The sequence below is a fragment of the Melospiza georgiana genome, chromosome 5 (assembly GCF_028018845.1).
Source record: "Melospiza georgiana isolate bMelGeo1 chromosome 5, bMelGeo1.pri, whole genome shotgun sequence".
Lineage (NCBI taxonomy): Eukaryota > Metazoa > Chordata > Aves > Passeriformes > Passerellidae > Melospiza > Melospiza georgiana.
The window spans coordinates 35,368,365-35,389,159 of NC_080434.1; the positions used below are offsets into that span (position 1 = coordinate 35,368,365).

At 38.6% G+C, this 20,795-nt stretch overlaps 2 protein-coding genes across 5 annotated transcripts in view; both read right to left on the reverse strand.

Moving 5' to 3' along the window:
- Nucleotides 1-432: 432 nt before the first annotated feature.
- Nucleotides 433-2,387, reverse strand: FABP2 (fatty acid binding protein 2). The gene is made up of 4 exons (XM_058024549.1): nucleotides 2,302-2,387; nucleotides 1,462-1,634; nucleotides 766-873; nucleotides 433-539 (listed from the first exon to the last, which is right to left on the reverse strand). Exons 1-4 carry the CDS (start codon nucleotides 2,366-2,368, stop codon nucleotides 489-491), a joined length of 399 nt encoding a protein of 132 aa, XP_057880532.1. The 5' UTR covers nucleotides 2,369-2,387; the 3' UTR covers nucleotides 433-488.
- A 4,730-nt stretch (nucleotides 2,388-7,117) lies between these two features.
- Nucleotides 7,118-20,795, reverse strand: part of PDE5A (phosphodiesterase 5A) — a 50,133-nt gene continuing 36,455 nt past the window's right edge. For all 4 annotated transcript variants that reach the window (XM_058024546.1, XM_058024545.1, XM_058024547.1 and 1 more), the window contains exons 14-21: nucleotides 19,689-19,783; nucleotides 16,355-16,442; nucleotides 15,136-15,236; nucleotides 14,964-15,041; nucleotides 14,540-14,603; nucleotides 14,249-14,323; nucleotides 13,693-13,776; nucleotides 7,118-12,357 (exon numbers count right to left, since the gene is read on the reverse strand). In XM_058024546.1, coding sequence (XP_057880529.1) covers nucleotides 12,223-12,357; nucleotides 13,693-13,776; nucleotides 14,249-14,323; nucleotides 14,540-14,603; nucleotides 14,964-15,041; nucleotides 15,136-15,236; nucleotides 16,355-16,442; nucleotides 19,689-19,783 — 720 coding nt within the window. In that variant the 3' untranslated portion in view covers nucleotides 7,118-12,222. The remainder of the gene's footprint in view (nucleotides 12,358-13,692; nucleotides 13,777-14,248; nucleotides 14,324-14,539; nucleotides 14,604-14,963; nucleotides 15,042-15,135; nucleotides 15,237-16,354; nucleotides 16,443-19,688; nucleotides 19,784-20,795) is intronic.

Genomic DNA, 20,795 nt, shown 5'->3' on the forward strand with positions numbered 1-20,795 from the left:
ATTAAGCATGTGTAGTAGATGAAGTATGTTAGACATTTGGGGCAAAACAATGACAGTACTTCCCTTTTAAGCCTCGTCCCCATCTGTACTATCTCATTTATTTTTGGTTTTCCCACAATTTTGTGCAATATTAGATGCACAGAGAAACTGTTTCTCAGTATAAATGCCTTTGCAAGGAAACTAAGTTTCCATTTGCGAGCTTGTGCAAAAAATATTGTAGTTCTGCTTATGCAAAATAATTTCTGCAGCCTTTGTGGCGCTTCAGTAGGACTTGGTACAGAAGACATTTTAAAAAGCGTTTGGTAATGGGAATTTGTTCATTCGAGGCAAAACAGGAACATGAAGAACTAGCCCACGTTTTTAACATAGGTAACTGCTGCTAGGGAGGTGCTGTGAGGGGATGGAAAGGGAAAGGAAACCACGCAGAGGATGTGTAGAAAATGGTCTTTTATTGTTCCTTCATTGTGGTGCAGTTCTGTGTGAAGTGCTCAGCCCCTTTTGAAGAATCTCTTGGACTCAACTCCTTCGTATAGGTAGGTCTGTTAAAAAATTAGGAAGGAAAAATCAGTGGCTGGAATTGCAAAGTTTCATTTCCCAGTTATGGTTCAGAGAGTTTGAAATTCTTTATAGGCAGCTGAGAATTTTAACTATAGATAAATGAAGTTATTTGGTTTGAAGAAAATATTTTCTACTTTTAGAAAAGCTTTTAAAACTTCTTCTGTTGATTCTATTGCAAACTTGTGTGTAAATGACTTCTTAACTCACCTGAACGAGTTCATCACCCACGATTTCTCTGGTTGCTTTAAGCACTTTTCCATTGTCTTTTCTGGTAAATGTGGCCACAAGTTTATTTCCTTCCAGGGTCCAAGCACCCTATAATGGGAAAAAAGCCCAAATGTTTTGCAACAGTTAGGACACTGATTTGGTTTAAAGGCTGTAGAATGCTTAAAAGTGAAAAAAAGATTAAAACAGTGTAACAATGCTTTTTAGCAAGGCTGTAAAAATGAAATTTTAATGAAACCCTTGGCTTATTTAAATGCATAATGGCCAACCTAGGTGTTTTTTACTGGTCAATACACTTAATTTAAAATAATTATATCAACAGAGATTTGTAATTTCTTACAAATACCCACTCTAGGTGGTGAACTTGAGTATTAGAAGAAGTAAAATTGCAAATCACCTGGATTTCACCTTATGAAAATTGCTACTTGCTCTGCTTTTTGGGCTCTCTGGAACCCTGAGATCCATGGTACAGTCTTGAACCTTTAACAGTGAAGACTCCCTTATGCTTTGCTGTATAAGCTGCAAGCATTCCTGAACAGTCACGTTCAGGAAAATTTCATGTAATTCAGAAGGAGAATTGAAATGACAAACTCACAAGACACATGATTCATTTGGAAACTGCATGTTACAGAGTCATTGTCACACAGTGAATACTGAACTGTGCAGGAAGGCCCTTACAGTGAGCTCGGTCCCATCCGCCAGGCTGTAATCAAAGCTGGCTCCCAGAGTAAATTCAATCTCGATGGTTCGGAAGTTGCTGGCTTCTTTGACATTAAATTTGTCCCCATTTTGCTGGATGGTGATCTTCAGATTGTCATGGGCTCCCAGCTTTCTCTTCATCATGCCAATACCTAAAAAAATCAGTTAACATAAATCAGAAAAAAACCCCCCAAACCTCTGGAGCATCATATTTGTCTTTTTTTAAATCAATTTTATGTGGCCAAGTGAGTTTATTCCAGGGTTCTGACTCAAATATTTGTCCTTCAGTTTTCATTGAGGCCGTGTTCACTAGTACACATATAATACAAATCACTGCCTTAACTGGAGTAGTTAGGTTTATGTCCATATAATGCACACTTTGTACAAACTTCAAGTAAATATTAGGATGTTAGAATTACTTGAATCAAATGTTTCTCTGAAATTGTAGAATGATGATTTCCTCCCTGTTGAATGTTTAAATTGGTTTGATGTTTTCAAAATAGTAGTCCAGCTATAGAATTAGATTTAAAGTTTATCCATTCAAGTTGTCTGAGCCTTTTCCTCAAATCTAGACATAGAGATTTTTTTTTTCCGCTGAAATAAATTTGGAATTGCTTAAGATTAATGCAGAGTAATTAAAACCAGAATATTTCTCAGCATTTTCCCCCCGACCTCAGAATATTTTGAAATTACATGCAGGGGCAGAGCAGAGAAGAGTGAAAGGGCATGATGGCCCAAAGGTAGTTGTCAGGCAGTCTGGGTTTGTATTCAGCTGAGTGACGTTCTTCCTGCAGAAGGGATTGGAGAGCTGAGCCTTACCCATAGCCTCCATGAACTTCTCATAGTTCTCGTTTCTGTCCACTTTCCACGTGCCGTCGAAAGCCATGGCTGTGCTGCAGGAGAGCTGCTCTGCAGGGCCCAGGCTCTGCTCAGGGAATTTATCCTCTGCCTTATCTTGAGGGCAATTTACTGCATGACGAGGCTGAGTAAAGCTCAACTGATACACTGACCTCTCCAAGGAGAGGTTTCCTGTTACTTAGCCAATTCCCAGTCCTGACCACACTGCTTGCTGAATCTCTCCTCTTGCCCCCAGATCATGACAGAATCTTAACTGCTCATCTCAAATAAGAATTGCTAATCCATTCATTCTGTCTACAATGTGGGATAAAAATCAGGTGTCTAGTGAAAGTAATAATTAAACTAACAGCATTGCTTGACATTTTTTATCTCAGTTGCACCTTCCAGCTTGTGGGAGAGTCTTCAGGCAACTGGAGATGATATTATTTACCCAACAAAGCAAACACAAGTCTCTACTTTGTCCATTATAATTTGTTTGTGGCCTGCTCTGCTCAGCACAACAAGCATGGGGCAGAGGATTTACTGAATGTCTGCAGGTTGATTCAGAAAACTCTCCTCTTGCTGCCTGTCCTAACACTGAGCTGTGAAAATTGGGATGGTAGTCTCTATTCATGTCATCGCTTTTTTATATATATTGTTTAAATTCTTAGCAGCATCTGCAAATTTTCTTCATTATAACACATTCAGTGAAGAAAACAGCCAGATGGAAGGTGTTCAGGCTGTTTGCTCCTAAGGGTGATGAGGGAACTACCTCACAATGTGCATTTCACAACATCAGTTAGGTCTCTGTGTGTAGTTTTCACATCGAGGTTTTCCCCACAATTTCATGCAGTTTTTGATCACCTGAATAACTCAAAAAATATTGTAGCTGATGTCCTGTGCTGTGCCAATAATGCATGCCCATCTGCCAGCTCAGAAAATGGCCAGACTTTATTCTGAGAGTCAGATTATCTGTTTTTATTGCACTGGTGTGTATCTTGACCTTTGTTGTTATCACTGGCTGTCTTACCTGAACTGTGCAGTGTATGCACCTAAACACCCAGGGCTGAGTTACAGTTCATCCAAGGTGTTACATAACAAAACTGGTAACTCTCCTTACAGTCTTTGCAGAAAGGTTCCTTCTGGCAGTGCTTGTAGTGCAGCTTCTGCTGTATTTAGTAGAAAATCAAGGTCTAAAATAATGTGAGTTGCTCAATATGGCAAAATATGACTTTGGTTTTTCACATGTATTAGAATCATATAATCTACACGTCATTTAGTGTTCTTTTGTCCTCCTATAGTAGCTGGTTTTCCTTCTAAAATCACAATTAAAATTGGTTTTGTAGATTTTCTTAGTTGGGACATTCCACAACCTTATTCTTACTTCTGTCTCTCTCTTCCTTGTGTGGTTTGCAGAACTCTAGCATTTTCTTTGATGGTGCATTGAAATCTTGTTGTCTAGTATTGCTGTTCCCATGACAGTTTTAAAAGCTGAGGGTGTGTTCTTGGCTTTGTGGCTTTCTCCAACATGCCAGCTTCAGAACACTGCAAATGGACAAACGTACTGACTTTGAAGTTTGATCTTTAGATGAGGTGGATGGCAAGAAATTATTAACTTATATGGTGATGCCAACCTCATCGTGCCAAGCTGTGATCATTGTAGCAAGGTGTAGTGTGATGGCAGTGCAGTTCCAAAGATCAGGGTGATAAAAAGTCTTTTGCAGTGGGTTGTGTTCATCTCCCCTGTTTATTATTTTGTGGCTTGTATTCAAGTTGTTCTGACTAAAATTAGCCAGGCCAGTAGAACTGTTGGGTTGGTTAAGGCTTGGTGCCAGCATAAACATGATACACTCATGGAAATATTGATTTCTATAACAGGAGACTAATCCCTGATAAAACCATGCAGATTGTGCAGGATTTATGAGTGTTTTCTACTGAATGAGTCTTCATTATGTCTTGCAAAGATGGATCCCTTGCTGGGAAGTTTCACTAAGCATTTGAACCACAATGCTCAATTCCATATCGATGTGGTAAATAGTCAATTCTATGCCAGTAAAGCCAATTTAAGCCTAACAGTGGGTGGCCAAGCAACCAGGAGCTTGATGGAGCCTAACTAATGCCTTGTCTTGGATAAATAATTTCAAAGTACATATTGCAGTTGAGTGTTGCATTGCAGCAGGATTAGATCCTGCTTGAGCTGGATGTTGTCCTGCTCCAGCTGCCTGTTTGCTGAATTTCTGCTTTTATTTTGGTTCAAGGAGAATCTCCTGGATGCTGCTAATGTGAAATCTGTTCAGCATGAGAATTGAGCATTTGAGGATTGCCTAGAAATTTCCAGTGAGTATAGATCCATCTGTGTGATCAGTTAGTAGTGGGCTGTGGGTTTTAAAGCTTGCTCTTAACTGTCTGTATCCATTGCTTTCTAATTCCTGTGTAATGGCTCTGATCCATAAAGTGCTGCATTTTTGAGAGTTTTTAATTGGAGAGAACTGAAGTGCAGGAGTTAATAAGATCCAGGCTGAAAAAATCTGGAAGCAAAATTCAGGATTAAAGGAGTAACAACCCTGGTATTTACTTTGTCAGTTTCTGTATGCTAAAATGAATCCTAGGATTACATAGAATAATGGAATCTGGCCTTGTTTCAGTGAAAAAGGGCGACAGTGAACACCTACTAATAAAAGTGAGTGTGCTTTTCCAGAAAAGGTGAAATGAATCTCTGAGTATTAGTGCCATTTGACACTTGCCACACAGAGACTGATATGCCAGTTGTCCTGTGGGGCTTTTTGTCTGGCTTTTCTAAGGGTATTTAAATTTATATCTGAATATTCCTGTATTACCCAATTTCTTTTTTATAGAATATGAAATGTGATCATAGAGTGGGGTCAAGTTATAGTCCAGTGAGTTCAGAATGTACAGTATTGAAAGTCTGCATCAGTCATTTCAGTTTCTCCAAAATCTGAACTGCACTTTTAGCTCATTTCAACATAACTTTTTTATTAACTGTGAACTTTTTCTCTTGGTTATAATATAGCTCCCAACCCCACAAAAGTTTTTTGTGGATATATCGAATCTAATTTAATCTGTAAAATAGTGAGCTTCAGAGTTCTTCTGAAGTGCAATGTTATATATCTTGCTCTTGAGCAAGGGAGCACCCTGTATGGCTAAGATATTTAAATACTTGTATTTGCAAAAGGAAAAGATGGTTTCAGATTAAAATTCCTTTCTTAGTTTGGGCATCATGTGTCTTATGTAAAAGCAGAACAGACACCCAGGTTCTGGTGCTCTTTCCAGCTCAGAAATGGACTTTCCATGTGACCTTGACCAAATTAATCCCTCTACTTATCTGTAAAATGAACTTTCCTTTCATTAAGAAGCTCTATATATCATAAAATAAATTGCCAGTGACTTCATTAACTACTACAATAAAAGTGTCCTGAATGCTTCTATGCAAATGTATCACATGTAAACCATTGGTATGACTGAACCATGGATTTTACTCCCAGAATTTGATGGTGGTGCACAAGAGAAGCCTGTGTAAACTGTGGATTTTTCAGCCATTATGAACTGGGGTATTATGCCAGTGACCTGGGGTATTTTTCAAATGAAGTGGTTCTAAAGTTCTGTGTGTGCTAAGAAATGGTGCTGTTCTAAAGCACAGTGACTGTCAGATTCCATAAGTCTGTCCCTAAAGCTTACTGTGGCAACAAACTCGCTCATGTGAGACTTTTCCTACAAGTCTTAAAGGGGAGGTTTCATGGGATTGTGGAATGCAATAGCTGTCACCACCTGCTGCTGAAAATGTGGCTGGAGGAAAAAGCTTTTGTCTTCTCCATTTGTTACTGAGGCATTACATCTGTGCAAGAAAGGAAAGACTTTGTGTGATGTTCGTTCACCTCTTCAATAAAAATGCCCTTGCTCAGGGCTGGGTAAGGAATGGATCCCACTGCTCCTGCTGCAAACATTGCCACTTCTCAGCAGGGAGTTCAAGCCTCCAGCAGGCCAGGAAGGCTGAGCAGCAGCAGACTGGGCTGTGAGGGGGTGGAAATGTTGGAGTCACAGCAGCAAATGGTGACCTGATGTTTGCAGATCTGCACGGGCACTTGTGCAGTTTCACTCATAAACTGCAGTTGGTTCGAGCAAACAGTGCTTGTGTTTTGTGCTGAGCTAAATCTGGCCCTTCATAACTTCTTGAATGAGCCTGCTGTTTGTCAGGAGTGTACATAGTTCTTGGTTTTGCCTAGAGCTAAAAAAAGTCGAGCCAGAAGTGTTGCTGTGAAGGACCTAATAGGCAAAGAAGAGAAAATGCCAAGAAGCCCACTGGTCCAGAATTACTTCTAGGATCAGCAGTTTGTGCAAGATGAGGCTTTGGTTGTAGAAAAAAAACTTTTCCCACAGTTTGGTTGGAGTCACTGGGCTGACTATTTCTATCTCTCTTGCAATTGTTATCCCCCAGGAACTGATCTGTGGGGGCAGAGGATCAGGGATCACTCTGTGTAACTCCTGCATTTGCTGGTTCTGCTTTCTATCAGAAATGAACGGGTTTCTGACAGCTCTCAGGAGGTGCAGCTCCAGTGCTCTCTAGTGGTCAGTGGCACTGAATGATTTTTTTGTGGTTTTGAAACAAGAACTGCTTTACTGCTGGCTGATCTCAGTAGTACTCAGAAGTATCTTGATATTAACGGATATTTTTCTCTTCAGGATTTCTAGGACCTAGAAAAGTTGCTATGAAATACAAATTTACAGAAGCAATGATTTGAATCAGGCATTAAAAATTACACCTCAGTAATATAACAAACAGTAAAATTTGACACAATCCTTTTTATTTTAGAAAGCATGAAAACAGTACAAAGAGAAGAATGAAGAAATGAGTTATAAGCAGCAGTCTGACCACAGAAAATTAGCTGACCCTTACGTTCTCTAGCAGCTGTACGGTAAGTAGGGCTAATGATTCTCTTAAGTAATGTAACTAGCTTTGTTCTAAGTCAATGGACAGAAGCAAGAGAGAACACATGACATTCAGAAGACTTTAATAGTGTTTAAAGGCAAACATAATATACAGAGAAATCCCTTAACCTAGTACAAAAATACTGTGCCCAGAAACTATATATTTGTTCAGGTATTTTTAAAAGATAGAAGAATACAAATGGACAAACTCAGTGACTAGTGACTGTGATTAAGGGTTTTATTAAACTATAATGGGAATGTGTGTTAAAACTATTTACAGTGCTTTTCAAACTACATTCTTTAAGAGACACATGCAGGTGTCTGCCATGTGAACACAAAGAGGACTCAAATTCTAACTTCAGTTACATCTGTAAGGTACCTTGGGCATCGGTGGCAATAGCTGAACCAGCAAAGAGCAAGTGAGGCAGCTGTCACCAAGGATAAGGGTTTAGTCCCTCTTCACAGGTAAGAAAAGATGGATTTGACCCATTCTTTCACTTTCTATACAGCACAACCCAGCTCCCCTGAGGTAAATGGGAATCACAATACTGACTTCAGGTGGGCATCTGAGCATGCGTGAGGCCATGGCATGCCAAGCTCGTGCTGTGGGAGTTAGTGGGAACCAGCAATTACAGAGCATTGTCACATAAATACACATTTACAAACACTGGTACTCAGATTTGAGTTTCTGTATGCAAACAACCTTCCTTATGTGGAGAAGAAACATGGCATTCACCTCGCAATGACCAAGATGAAATATCCTGCTGTCACAATTTGCTGCATTTAGCAAGTGTCACTCATTACCAGCACAGAGTCTGTGGTGTTTCTTCTTCTTCTTAGCAAAGTCCAAACCAAAAAAACTCAGCCCTCATTATTTACCATACTCTGCCCAGACTCATTCTGCCGTTCAAGCTTATGTTTTAAATTAGTGCAAGCCCCTGAAAAAGTACAGCAGGGAACTGGGAAATAAAGCTGAAACCTTGTGGAATGTAAACTGCATGTAATTTAACATGAAGAAAACACCCGCAGCATCACAGAGATAAGACTCTGAATTAATGCTACTATATTAATTTGCTTGAAATATGAGGTCTTTATAAAAACCTTTAAAAACATGTGAATTTATTATAAGCAAGGCAAATATTTTCCATAAAAAGTCTTTGCCATGTTTTTATGCATGACTGGAAGGGACAGCAGCTGGATCACTCCTCTAATTTTAAGGGCCTAGACCTGATTCTTCATTATCTTTCTGTATAATGAGCTGGAAAATCAATTACCTGCTAATTTTGACAAACTTTATGTATGAATTAGTTAAGTGCCCTGAACGTGTCAGTTCATACCACTACCAGGTAAAATGTGTGGGGTTGGAAATCAAAAGATGCATGCAATTGTCAGAGGGTGATGCATATAAAGAGGCTTTGGTTCTCTCTTCTGAGGAGAAATCAGCTGATCATCAATGAAATTAATTGTTTCCTTTTATCAGTAGCTCACTTGTATATGTGCACAGTGAAGATATGAGTAATCTGCTCTTAAGTATAAACTGCTTCTTAATTAAAAATTCACACCATCTCCAAAGTCAGCATTACATTATTCCCCCCCTCACTTTCTTTAACTGTATGATAGAATAGAAAACCTAGGCCCTCAGCTAATATTGCATGTGTGGCTAATTCCTTGGAAAATTCAGTTACTTGGAATTAGAAGAGGTAGGGTTAATCAGTAATTTTGTGTGTGTTAACACAAGTAATTTTTTTCAGAACAAATCCAGAAATAAAGTGTACTTCAAGAATTAAACTGTGCTATGGAATGAGTTTGAAAGAAATCATGTTTGTGTCTGAGATCAAGTAGGATACTGACTCAGTTGTCCTCACTGAGAGACGTAATAAGAATTAGTGGAACAAATTCTTGTACCCAGAAATTGAAATCTCAAATGCGACAATGGTTTCAGGCTGAACTGTCAAAGGGATAAACTCCATTTCAGCTGGTTTCTTGTGTAAGCCACTCTGATTGTTACAGCTAGACAGTATCGTGTCTTTGAGATCAGACTGAAATATTGAGATACACAGCTCATGATGAAATAAATGACAGCTGCATAGCTGTAATCCACCAGCTGGCTTTCAAAAGGTTCAATTCTGCAGACAGTGAACTTGTAGCAGGAAACCTGCTGGAGCCAGGTTAGGTTTGGATTTTTTTCCCATATTGTCCCCTATCTACATTATGAAAGGAGGGAGCGGTTTCTGCAATTGAGTCACACAAAGCCATGACATACTTGGATTTTGCCTTCAGGCAGAGTAAAACACTATGTAAAGGCTTTGAATCTCATGAAATACAGCACTCTATGCTTTTAAGGTACTTAAACCAGTAGTTTAAAGGCTTTGGTTTTGTTTAAATATATGCAGATACAGGTGTGTTATGATATTTAAATGTTTATTTACTAGGAACTGTATTTATATGTGTGTTCCAACATTTATGGTGGAAAAGATTCTATGGGATAAATGTGTACAGATATATAATTAAATATATGCACATACTGTATAACTGTTCATTTTAAGTGAACCTTTAAAAAAATGTAACATCATGCCCTTCTTTTCAAGTCAAAGGTATGAATCCAGCACTCCTTCATAGCATTTATAAATTCAGTTATAATAAAGCTTTGCTGAACACAAAATATAGCAAAGAAATACTGGAATATTCATGTCAAAGTTACATCACTACACTGTGATATCATCATAGTTATCAGCTGTGTTGTCACCATGAGTTACTAGTCCAAACCAATAGTAAGAATACACCTTTATATACATATATTTTATTCCTATTTATATTAAATATGTATCTCATCAGTATAATAATTATATTTCAGTATCTCAAGCACTCAAGAAAAAGACTATACAAGGGCTATGCAAATCCTGAAGCAAAGTTTTCTATTTATCCAGAAGTACCTAAAACCTTTTTGGGGGGGTGTGTGTTGGCAGGGTCAGGCTGCTGTCACCTGCATACTGTGTATGCACAGAAATACATATACAGAGTACTGCAAAACAGCAGAATTCTGAGTGAGTGTTGCAATCCATCCTTTTTTTTTTTAATTTGTTGGGACAGAATAAGGAGAATACTTCTGTACTAAAATGTTTTCAAATTCACAGCTGCAATCATTTATTATTGGTCCTCACTACACAAGTCTGAGATAGGACTTAATCAGTGACAAATAATTTAGTGTGTCAGAAATACTGCTGACTGTCAGAATACCTTGTTCTATATTAAAAAAATATCAACTCTAACTTAGTATCATCAAACATTTTGAAACATTTGCTTCATCTTTTCTTAGCTTGTGGCATTGTTTGTCTAAATGAAGAAATTGAAAGGGTGAGTTTTTCCTTTTTGACCAGATCTTATGACTTGGGTTGACAATCTCCTGGGAAGAAGAATTTATTGCAGTTTCTAACTAGAATTTCCTGGAATATTGTGATAGAACTAAATTCCCACACTTAAAAGTCCAGTGCCAAATGTGCTGCTTTTGCCAAATGATGATTTTAACTAAAAAATAATGATTACAGATTAAAAAAATGGAACATTTTGTGTGTCTCTGTGCAGCCAAAGTTATGTGTGCTGCTAATGCATTTTAGACTACTGGCATGTATCTCCTTATTCTGTCCATCTAAATAATAGTACTCTCCTTGTATTCCTCTTCTGGGATTTGTCCAATGTGTATATTTTCTATAATTGTTTCCAATTCAAAACCATTTTTATTACTTATCTTCACTTAAATAATGCACCAATTTTATTTTTTACTAGTGCAAGTTAATTGATTTCTTACTTTACAGAACATTAATGCCTCACATACAAATGGCAAATAGCACTCTTGGCCATTTTTGCTTTTGGTATTATTATTTTCCTATTTCTTCAAGACACTATGATTAATCATTTTAAACTAATGTTAAAATGATTTTTAAGAGATGTTAACATAAAACTTTCTTCAAAGTGGTCATAGCCATTTCATAGTAACACTGGCCTGAAGAATCAGTCATTGGTGGTCACCAGGAGTGTGCCCTTCCTGCATCATTCTGATTCAGCTTTTCACCTCTTGCAGTCATTCTCTTCTGCCTGTGATCCAGTCTGTTGGTTAGATGATGTTAAAATCAACTCCCAAATGAAGTTAAAACCAGCGAACAAAACCAATCCTGCTTTGTTTCCATTTCTCTGGGTGCTTCTTGCAGCTTTCCATGGCAGCCTGTCAGTTATGTTGGGATATTTCATCTGTCTTCAAGCAGTTTCCATTGGGCATGGAGAGCTCGGACACCTCTACCACACCTGAGACTCTGGCTGCCTAGTCATTCACAGGGGTCTTAGACATTTCTTCAGCTGCAATAACACATTTGCTAAGGCATCCACCTAATTTGGAAAAAACCAAACTCTACTGGGTGCACGGATTTGGGGGTTTTTCACCTCAGAGCCCAGTTCTGCTGTCTGAGAGAGGTTAGCAATAGTTTGTTTTGAATAGGCTCCCCAGAGTGAGTCCCAGTCTTTCCTCCGAACCTCTGGAAATAGACCAGGCAAGACTGCTCAATATTTTTATAACTTAACACAGCAAGATGGGAGGAGGGAGAGAAAAGGTGCAAAATGCAGTAGTCTTTCAGATACTGGCCACAACATGATCACTAAACAACTATGTACATCTGTAAAGCAACAGGCTTTCGGGCACAGTCAGTGCCTGCACCAGTACCTTCTTGTGGGCTGGGGTAGCAAAAACCACCCCTGCAGGTCATCTTCCATCTCAGTCAGATGTAAGAACATATTGTCTTCAGATAATCTTGGGATCTACACAGTCATGCTATATCTTGAAATGTGGAAAAAATAATACAGCAGTGGCAAAACATAAGCCAAATTCATACAGTGTTTAGCAAAATGCAGTACTCTCTTATTACTGTGTCTCCTACGTGAACTTGAGCTTATGGTGGTGAAATCAGCACATCAGTTCCGTTTGCCTTGGTTGCTTTCTCCATTAATCAGGTTCTCTTGCTGCTCAGCCAAGGCTTGCCATTTCTGCCTGTTTTTTCTGCAGCCATCCAGCAAAGGGGAGCAGGCCTCTGACACATGTGTTAGGGCCTGAAATGCATTGAAAACATGGAAAACAAATTGTATTCAATTTTTAATTTAAAAATGGCAAATGAAACACATCTCATATTTTTTTCAGATTTCTGAACTTAGAGGAAGGCTTGTAGATCATTAAATGCACTGGTTAGTTAACACAAGAGCTGGGTAGAGTTTGGACTAGGATCACTTGGTAACTGTAGATATAAGCAGCAGTGCACATTTTAGAGTAAATTATTCCAATTTTCTGATCTTTTCATAAATAGAAAGGCAAAGCTCCACTCTAATAGGAAGAAATATAGATGTTCAGGCTCTAGAACTGTGGGCATTCAAGTCTCCTCAGGCGTTCTGTTAAAGTTTTCTGTTTGTCCAATCTGTATCTTTGCAGAGACACTCAGTCTTGTTTCAATGGCCTACCTCCTACTGGAGACAGTTTTCTGAGGCTTCAAAGCAAAGGCTGCCTTATTTTCCTGACAGTTTCTACAGCACAGAAGCACTTGATTTTCAGGGACAGCAGCTAGTAGCTCCCTTTCTCTATCCCTGTTTCCTTTGAACTGGTGAATGTGTGTTCTTTTCAGAAAAGCTAATTGTGTCAGAGGGAAAAATTCAAGTAATCATCCTGTTCCTTGCACTGGAAGGTTCTTAAGTATTCGGTTTTCTGTTCATCTCCTTTCTTTTTCTCACCTTGGTTTCTCTAAAATACTCGGTACAGGTCAAATAAACAGACCTTTGCTCCAATGTTGTACTGGGTTAAAAAACCCCCAGAAATCATTATGTTGTTTTTCACACTGTATTTGACCAAGCAGCTTCTCATACAGTTTGTGACCAGGACAAAAAAGCATTTCAGTGGATTATCTCATGCAATGCTTTGGTGTGTGATGAGAGAGAAAGAAATGAATGGGTTGGGAAGTGTTAAAATTGGTAAAATTGGGTCAATTTCCTATACATAGCATATCACATTTTGTATAACAAATTCTGAATTCTTAAAAACTTGTAAACACTTTCTATCAATGCACTACCTGGATACCATTCTTTCCCTAGAGGTCAAAGCATTAGTTTTGTGACTTTCCCTGATAATCCAGAATATAACCCAAGGACATAACATCAATTGCAGAGAGCACAGCATTTTAACTAGGTTTAAAAAAATTTTGACAAAACATATTAACCAGACAAATTATAAATACTAAAATAATAATTTCTTCAACGGAATAATGAACCATGTTAATATAAAAAATATTTTCTAACTAAGGGGCTAGTTTTTAATTTGATTTTTATTCTAATGGTAAATCTGTGTCTACCAGTGAGCAGCTCTGGTTTCAGATATTTCCTGTTCTTCCTTAGGCACCATACCTCATACAGCTGCAAACAAACAGCATCTATGAATCCAACCTGCATGCTGGGAATTTTGTTTTTCTTCTCTCTGTTCATTAGATCCTGCAAATAATAAGAGAACAAGTTCTGTGTTTAAATGCATTCAATATAAAACCCAACCAAAACCAGAGTCTGGAATTAAAAAGCAGCACCTTAAAGAGCGCAGCAAGCTCAGCACAGTGGGGTGTCATCACAGGTGTTAGAAGGAAGGGAATTGGACTGCATGACTTCCCTCAGGAGACTGGCTTTGGGTTGACAGAGCCCAAATATCCAGGCAAACTTACTGGGTTTGGATAGTTACATATAGGTACCAATTTAGGAATGCATTTCCTAGCCAGTTAGTAATAATGACTTAAAGGAAATAATCCTGTCTGTTCTTCTGGTTCAGAAATAACGACACACTATTGGTGTTTTGGAACCACAGAACAAAACTGGCTTCTAGGAGGCCAGGGAAGGAGCTAGTCCTGCAGTGTGGTCAGTGGGAGAAATTTTAAGTGCTGTTTCCAAAACACATTGAGCAAGAGGTGCCACTTACTGTGGGTTCTATGTTGAGTTCCTTCCGCTCTTTATCTCCTTGATCAAAGAACTCAGTAGCCACAAGCTCAGCAATCTGTAAGAGATTTCACTCATTGAGAAGTGTAAAAGTTTGTTTGCTACCTACAAACGAGTAGTTCCTATCTCTCCTTAGGATATATCATATTAGCCCCCACACACATCATGAGACTCCAGTTCAGGATTCCACCACTGCTTTGCAGTAAGGACTGGGTGGAGGAAACAAACTTTAATGCAGTTTGCATTTAGAAAACCTTAAAAATTAAACACATACCCGTTGCTGAACTGGCCATGGTTTGGTTATGGCTGATAAGTCACAAGCAGTCATCAGCATTGCTCTGCAGAACAAAGAGAAAGAAAGGCATAAATTACTCTCTGTGAAATGTATGTAGCCACCAAGTCAAGTGACTGGTAAAATAGAATATAGAATTCCAAGGAACATCAAGTCAGAAAAACAAGTGAAATTAGAGCAAAGTTATAGATGTAACGCCACATGCTATTTAACAAAGTTTCTTATACAGGTTGCACACTTAGTACTTCAGACCCAGGGAGTTCAGTGATCTGTGTGACAATGCCAGGTTGTACAGGCCCAGGGCAAAAAGATCTGCTAGGTTTAATCAAGTTCACAGCAACATGGCATGGGAAATTGGCTACCCAGTAATATTAACTGATTTCATGATTATTCTGCTTTTACTTACAGAAATAGCTCCTTTTGTGAGGGATCTTCCATATTAAACTGCTTCTTCCTTAGAAGTTCAAAAAATTCTCCTCTCCTCCTTAAAAAGAAGTTAAAACAAAAGATTTTGCAGGACACTGACATGATGCTAATATCCAGCAGTGATTATTCAGCCAAAGTTTCTTCTGACTTACTTGATGTAGAGTGCCAGGTCTGTGGCAAGAATGGCTTGTTTTATCATTTTCAGTGTAGCCTTGTATTCTTCAATGGAAAGGCTGCTGAGAATCTGATTTCCCTTTACAAAAAAACCCCAAAACCAGTGCTATCAGTAAAAAGGGCAACAGCACACCAGTTTGCTTAAGTATCTCTAAGTCACCAAATCATTATGAGTTACTTGCTGATATCTGAGGTCATTCTTTTACCCTCCCTCCTCTTGCAGATTGCCTAGTTTAAAAATAATACTTCCAGTCTTCCCAAGTAATGGCAGAAAGCTGCACAGCAGCAACCTCATCACTCATCATCACTGACTATTACAAAATGAAACTGCAAGCAGAGCAACATCAAAGCCTTTAAGTCCATTTTATTCATTAAAATTAAATTTGTCACTGGCTGTATCACAGCTTCTCTTTCCTCATCGTTCCCCTCCCTGAAGCAGAGGAATTATTCCCATACCTGCCCATACACCTCTAGTAAATGAAAATATTTTCCTTTTATGAAGCAGCATAAATAAGTTATTAAGTAAAAGTATGAACTCAGCAGCCCCCTACTAAACCAAAGCACTACGGAGCAGGTGAAATGGAACTCACCTCAATTGTTTTTCCATATTCGCCTACATGAATAGGAAAGGATCGCTATACTACAAAGGATGCCAGAAGTACCACAACCTGTGACACAAAAGGAGCAGTCCTTTGGAAGGATTGTGAATGCTAAATAACTGGTCCTGAGTATTAGTTAATAGCATCAAACAAGAAGAATGTAGTTTTATTTGCATATTTACTAAACTTAGGTTTGGCTTCACTTTGGAATGTCAACACAAGCAGTGTTTGGTTTGGTCTCATCAGGGCTGCTTTGTGTATGTGTAGGCTGGAATGTTTTTGAAACGAGAAGGAGGACTGGGGTTTGTTTGATGGTTCATAAGAGGTCCTGAAAATGGTACAAAGCCTTTTGTTTCCTTTGGTGCAAGGAAGCAGGTACTCAGAAGGAGTTAGCAAGGCTTCCCTTATCAGGCAGCACTTGGAAGGCTTTGGTAGCACTCAGCAACAGAACTGTGATTTCCCTGTTGCTGCATTTGCTTTCTTTACCCAAAAAGGAATAAAGAGCACTTTAGAACATATAAGGGTGGGATTCTATCCAGAAGCTAAAAATAGAAAGTAAAATAGTTTCCTTCAGCATACACAGCAATGTGGCACTCACTGGACTATTCAGGATCATAAGGCATTGATCAAAATGATGATGCTCCATGATTGAGTGGCAATACAGCTGAGCCAGTGGATGTTCGCTTCTGAGGAGGAAAGAGATGGAGAAGTCAAATTAGACAAACATACTAGTGATCCAGATATAACTTCCCTTTTAACATTCACCTTGTAGGAATATGGATAAAAAGATAATGCTGTTCCTTTGTCAGAGCACTTGCAGCTCTGGTATTCTGCCTTCTCTACCTGTAGAGACCAGCTGCATGTGAGGAGTGACAATGTAATAAAAAGTTACATAAGGAGTGAAAGTTCCTCTAGAGAAAGCAAAGGCAACACGAAGAGTTCATTCACAAGCACAGTTTAGGAGACAGTTTTGGTTTCTGCAACATGTTCTTAAATATTCTTAAACCAAATGTTCTTAACCCACCTGTCATATTTAGTTAGCTCAGCTGCTGAGCTTGTAAGTAATATGCAAACCTAATAGGAAACCCACCGATACCAATGGAAAAATTCCTGCAGACCTCAGTGCAATATGGTGCTGGGCCCAAAATGTTGATCAAGTAATTTCCTTGTGTTAGTAACTATACTGGTGTTTCATCACCACTCTTATCATGACCAAACTACTGCAACATTGTTACCTACCCTTTGCCCAGGGTAAAATCCAAAAGGGAAACTGCTTGGAGGCCAACAGTGATGTTGACTGTTCTACAGGCAGTGAAAAAAATCCAGCAGGAAACCAAACTGTGTAGGTACAGAACTTAAAAATACCTTAGTGCAAAACTTAAAAGCATCTTAAATAGCAAATTCTATTTTCTAAACTGAGTAGCATTTGAGTAGAATTTGAGCAGCTTTAGTCAAAATAGAGAGACTCCTCTCTTGAGGATTTCCAATTTCTCCCTGTTCCTTGTTGCATAATACAGTTCTTGGTTTTTGCTGCTCTGTCTTAATTTTCAACCCCTGGTCCCACATTGCTCATGTAGTCTCTTCAACTAAATCTGGATTTTTTGGAAGTCTATTTTGCTGATGGTCCTGGATCTATTACTCCAACTATAATCTGATTTACAAATGTTTATCATGTCAGTAGCTCTTTTAGCATATAATTCCATGAGATTTTCTGTATGGTTAAAGACCATTCACAAGACTTAATGGCTGCAGGATTGGGCCCCCGTGTCAGTGAGTGCACAGAGGCTCAAATAAAAGTCATAAGAGAAGACTCTGGGGATTTAAGAAGCACAAAAATGCGGAGAGAAAGATGGAAAGACAAACAAAAACCCAGAAAGGAAGATTAAAGGATGCAAGCCCCTGAGGAATATGGGCTGGCTGCCCAGCACCTCCTCTGAGACCACCACAAAAGGGGCGTAGAGCAAATGTACTCTTGTATTTCTTTAAGGAAACAAACCACAGGATGGTGCCAACACATGCTGGGTGAAATTCCCACTGAATGAAGTGGGATGCATATTCTGTGTCCCAGAGTTCATCCTCACTGGAGAGAGAAATATGTGAGAAATCTCTTAGGTTATCTTCCCAAGTATTGCTCCAAGCTAGAGCTTGCTTAGTACTCGCAGACCCTAACTGGGGCTGGAAATAAATTCAGCTCTGACTTCTGTAGAGGCACTTCAGTCAAACCCCCACTCCAGGCCAAAGGACACTGTGGCTTTCTGAGCATAGGGATTTGGTTATGCAGCTTTCTGTGCTTCCTACTTTGCATGTGGGATTGGAGCAAAAAGAAAATAACCCCCTTGCATAAATACCAAAAGGCTTTCAAGCAGTTTCCCTTCTGTAACTTCTACTGCCAGGACCATTTCAATTTTTGAAACTGCTGCTTAAGAAAAAAATCATACACTGAATATCCACCCTCCCTGCTTCAAAGGAAAAAACAAAAGGGATCTGTTCCTAGAAATAACTTTTGTATTTAGGTTTAAAAAAAAAATCATGGAACTTTCTGTTGAGAAAGGAATTATTAAGCTATAGTCATCTCAGCTTTACAGCATGTGTAAACGTTAGATTTTGCTGTCTATGACACTTTCCCAGGACATTTTTGAGAGGAGATGACGCATCTCCAGATGTCTTCCAGGAAATTTATTTTTAAATAAATAAAGCAAAAAATAGCTAACTATTTCCAATCGCTGTGAGGCTACAGTTACTGCTGGAATCCTCTATTACCAAGCTAGAAAAAGATCACTATTCTAATGTTGTGGAGTTTGGTTTTTTTTCCTTTACATATCAGTCAGTGTTACTCCAAACACATACATCTGAAATGCAAGAGTTCTGCTTCAGCTTACTTTTTTTCTGCCTTTCAGTATTCTGTACCTAAACAAGTTTTTCCTCCCTTACGATCTTACTTTACACATAGCGAGAATGGCAGACCACTTCTTCACAGGTCACTTCAAGACCATTCTCCAGCTCTGCCAGAAGATGATGCACATTTCTGGGTATCTTTTGCCCATCTCTTTCCCAGGACACACTGCCATATCACAGGAATCACCTTAAGCCACACTTGAAATCAGCTGAAGACTCATATGTTATTTGAAGTGTTACCAAATTCACTTGATTGGGCAGATTTCAAACTACTAATAAATTTTAAGTAGCTTTAGTTAAAACTGAAAATATGGGGAAAATTTTAGTCTTGTTCTGATATTTCATTCTGATAACTTTAAGCCAAAATATTTTGTTTAGTAAAAATATTTTTTCAGTGTTTTAAATATATTTTGCCTTTTTGTATTGTAAAGGCCTTTCTGTAATTCCAGATTGGATCAAAGTTAAAGAGTACAGATAACCCACAATCAATGCAAAACAACCATACATTTTTAATATGATTTTAACTATGTCACTTATTCTAAACAACTTAGAATTCTGGAAAAACATGACTAAACCAAGAGTAAAACAATCTGAATTCAAAACAATGGGGAGACCCCTCTGTACCAGAGGGGTGCAGACCTCAGTGCTGTGTGGGCCTGGACAAGAAGTGAGCAGCTGAGTAGGGCAGGGAGTGATCTGAAAAGCTGCACGTTTCCTACACACTGTCACTTGGAAGCTGCAGCCTTTTGCTGTCACTTGATGGGAAATCAGGGAGGGGACTTTGGGAGCAGGAAAACGTTGTCCCTGCACAGCAAAGAGTTCACTTAATCTGCCATCATAGTCAGCAACAGAGGCGGTGCATCTACTTCAAAGAAGTTGGGAATGGTTCTGCCTCTTCTTACGCTTTCTGCTTTGTGAAAACCTGCTCCTTTGCACAGCTCCACAGCATCAAAGCAGTCAGGGTGTACCTAATTTAGCTCTGTGCTAGTGTTTGTTCACTCACTTGTTTTTATTTAACTTCTCTCAGACCCACTTACCTTTGTATGTAAGAGTTGTTCACTCCCCTGTGATCCAGATCATGGCTCAGAGTTGCTATCAGCAAAGCCAGCGTTTCTAAGTCAGTCAGTTTGCTCTGTATGCAAAAAGTAATGCCACAAGTGAGTTGTGGATTTATTTACTACAATGTGTTTTACATCTGCTTTCTGAATAATGAGAACTGCTCTTAGTACACAAAAGACAACTCAGTTTGGAAATGATTGATTTTATGTTTCTGCTAGGAAGATGCATCTCCCAGTGCTTGCCTTTCCCTTTAAACTAGAAAAAAATTGAATTATGTTCAATGCTGTTCAGACTCCAGAATCTAGGACATGAGAATCAGCAGGGAGTGAATTCAGTGTAGTTAAGAATAAACAATTTATGGAAGTTGCAGTGGAGACTGTCAGGATTCCAAAAATAGCAGGCAAACTATCAGGATCATCAGAGATTGCTCGACCGCACACAGAGCTAAACTACCTCATGCATTCCAACAGGGAGGGAAGATGGATGTCCTTGCCTTGGTCTCTTTCAGCACCTTTTGTCATTTTCATTAGTGAGATAAAGTTTGTAGCGGAAAGAAATGCCTCTTTTCCTCATTGGTATTGGATTTTGACATACAAATGTATTAAAGACATGTTTATTCAGAATGAACAGAAACATTCTGTTTCCTAAAAGAATATAAAACCAAAACATATAGCCTGTTTTGCAAGAATATAGAATCAGTATTTTATTTTAGAGAATCATGTAGCCCTAATCAGAATGATTACATTGTTTTTTAAATTATTAGGTGTCTTTTTAAGTGAAAGGTTGAAAATTTGTTCAAAAGCTTTGGAAGGAACATTTAAATATTTCTATGTTTTTATGTACTGTTATGTATCTAAAGCTGTACTCAGCTTTGCATTTGAACTTTAAAAATTCCTGTAGAAAATTTTAAGGAAACATCCTGAAAATGGGTCAGCCTTTTTTTCTCTCTACTTTTTTGACTTGCTTGTAGCATAAGCATTAACTTTAAAAGGACATAACCATGTACATGCCTTATTAGAGATATTCCCGTTGGGAACATCCCGATAACCGCTTCCAGAGGATTTAACTGAAACAGGGAACCAAAA

Excerpts from the sequence above, each read along its gene's own strand:
- FABP2 (XM_058024549.1), bottom strand. The coding sequence starts at position 2,368 with ATGGCTTTCGACGGCACGTGGAAAGTGGACAGAAACGAGAACTATGAG. Across the intron at positions 1,635-2,301 it reads GAAGTTCATGGAGGCTATGG|GTATTGGCATGATGAAGAGA; the intron begins GTAAGGCTCAGC and ends TGATTTTTTTAG. Across the intron at positions 540-765 it reads TGGGTGATGAACTCGTTCAG|ACCTACCTATACGAAGGAGT; the intron begins GTGAGTTAAGAA and ends ATTTTTTAACAG.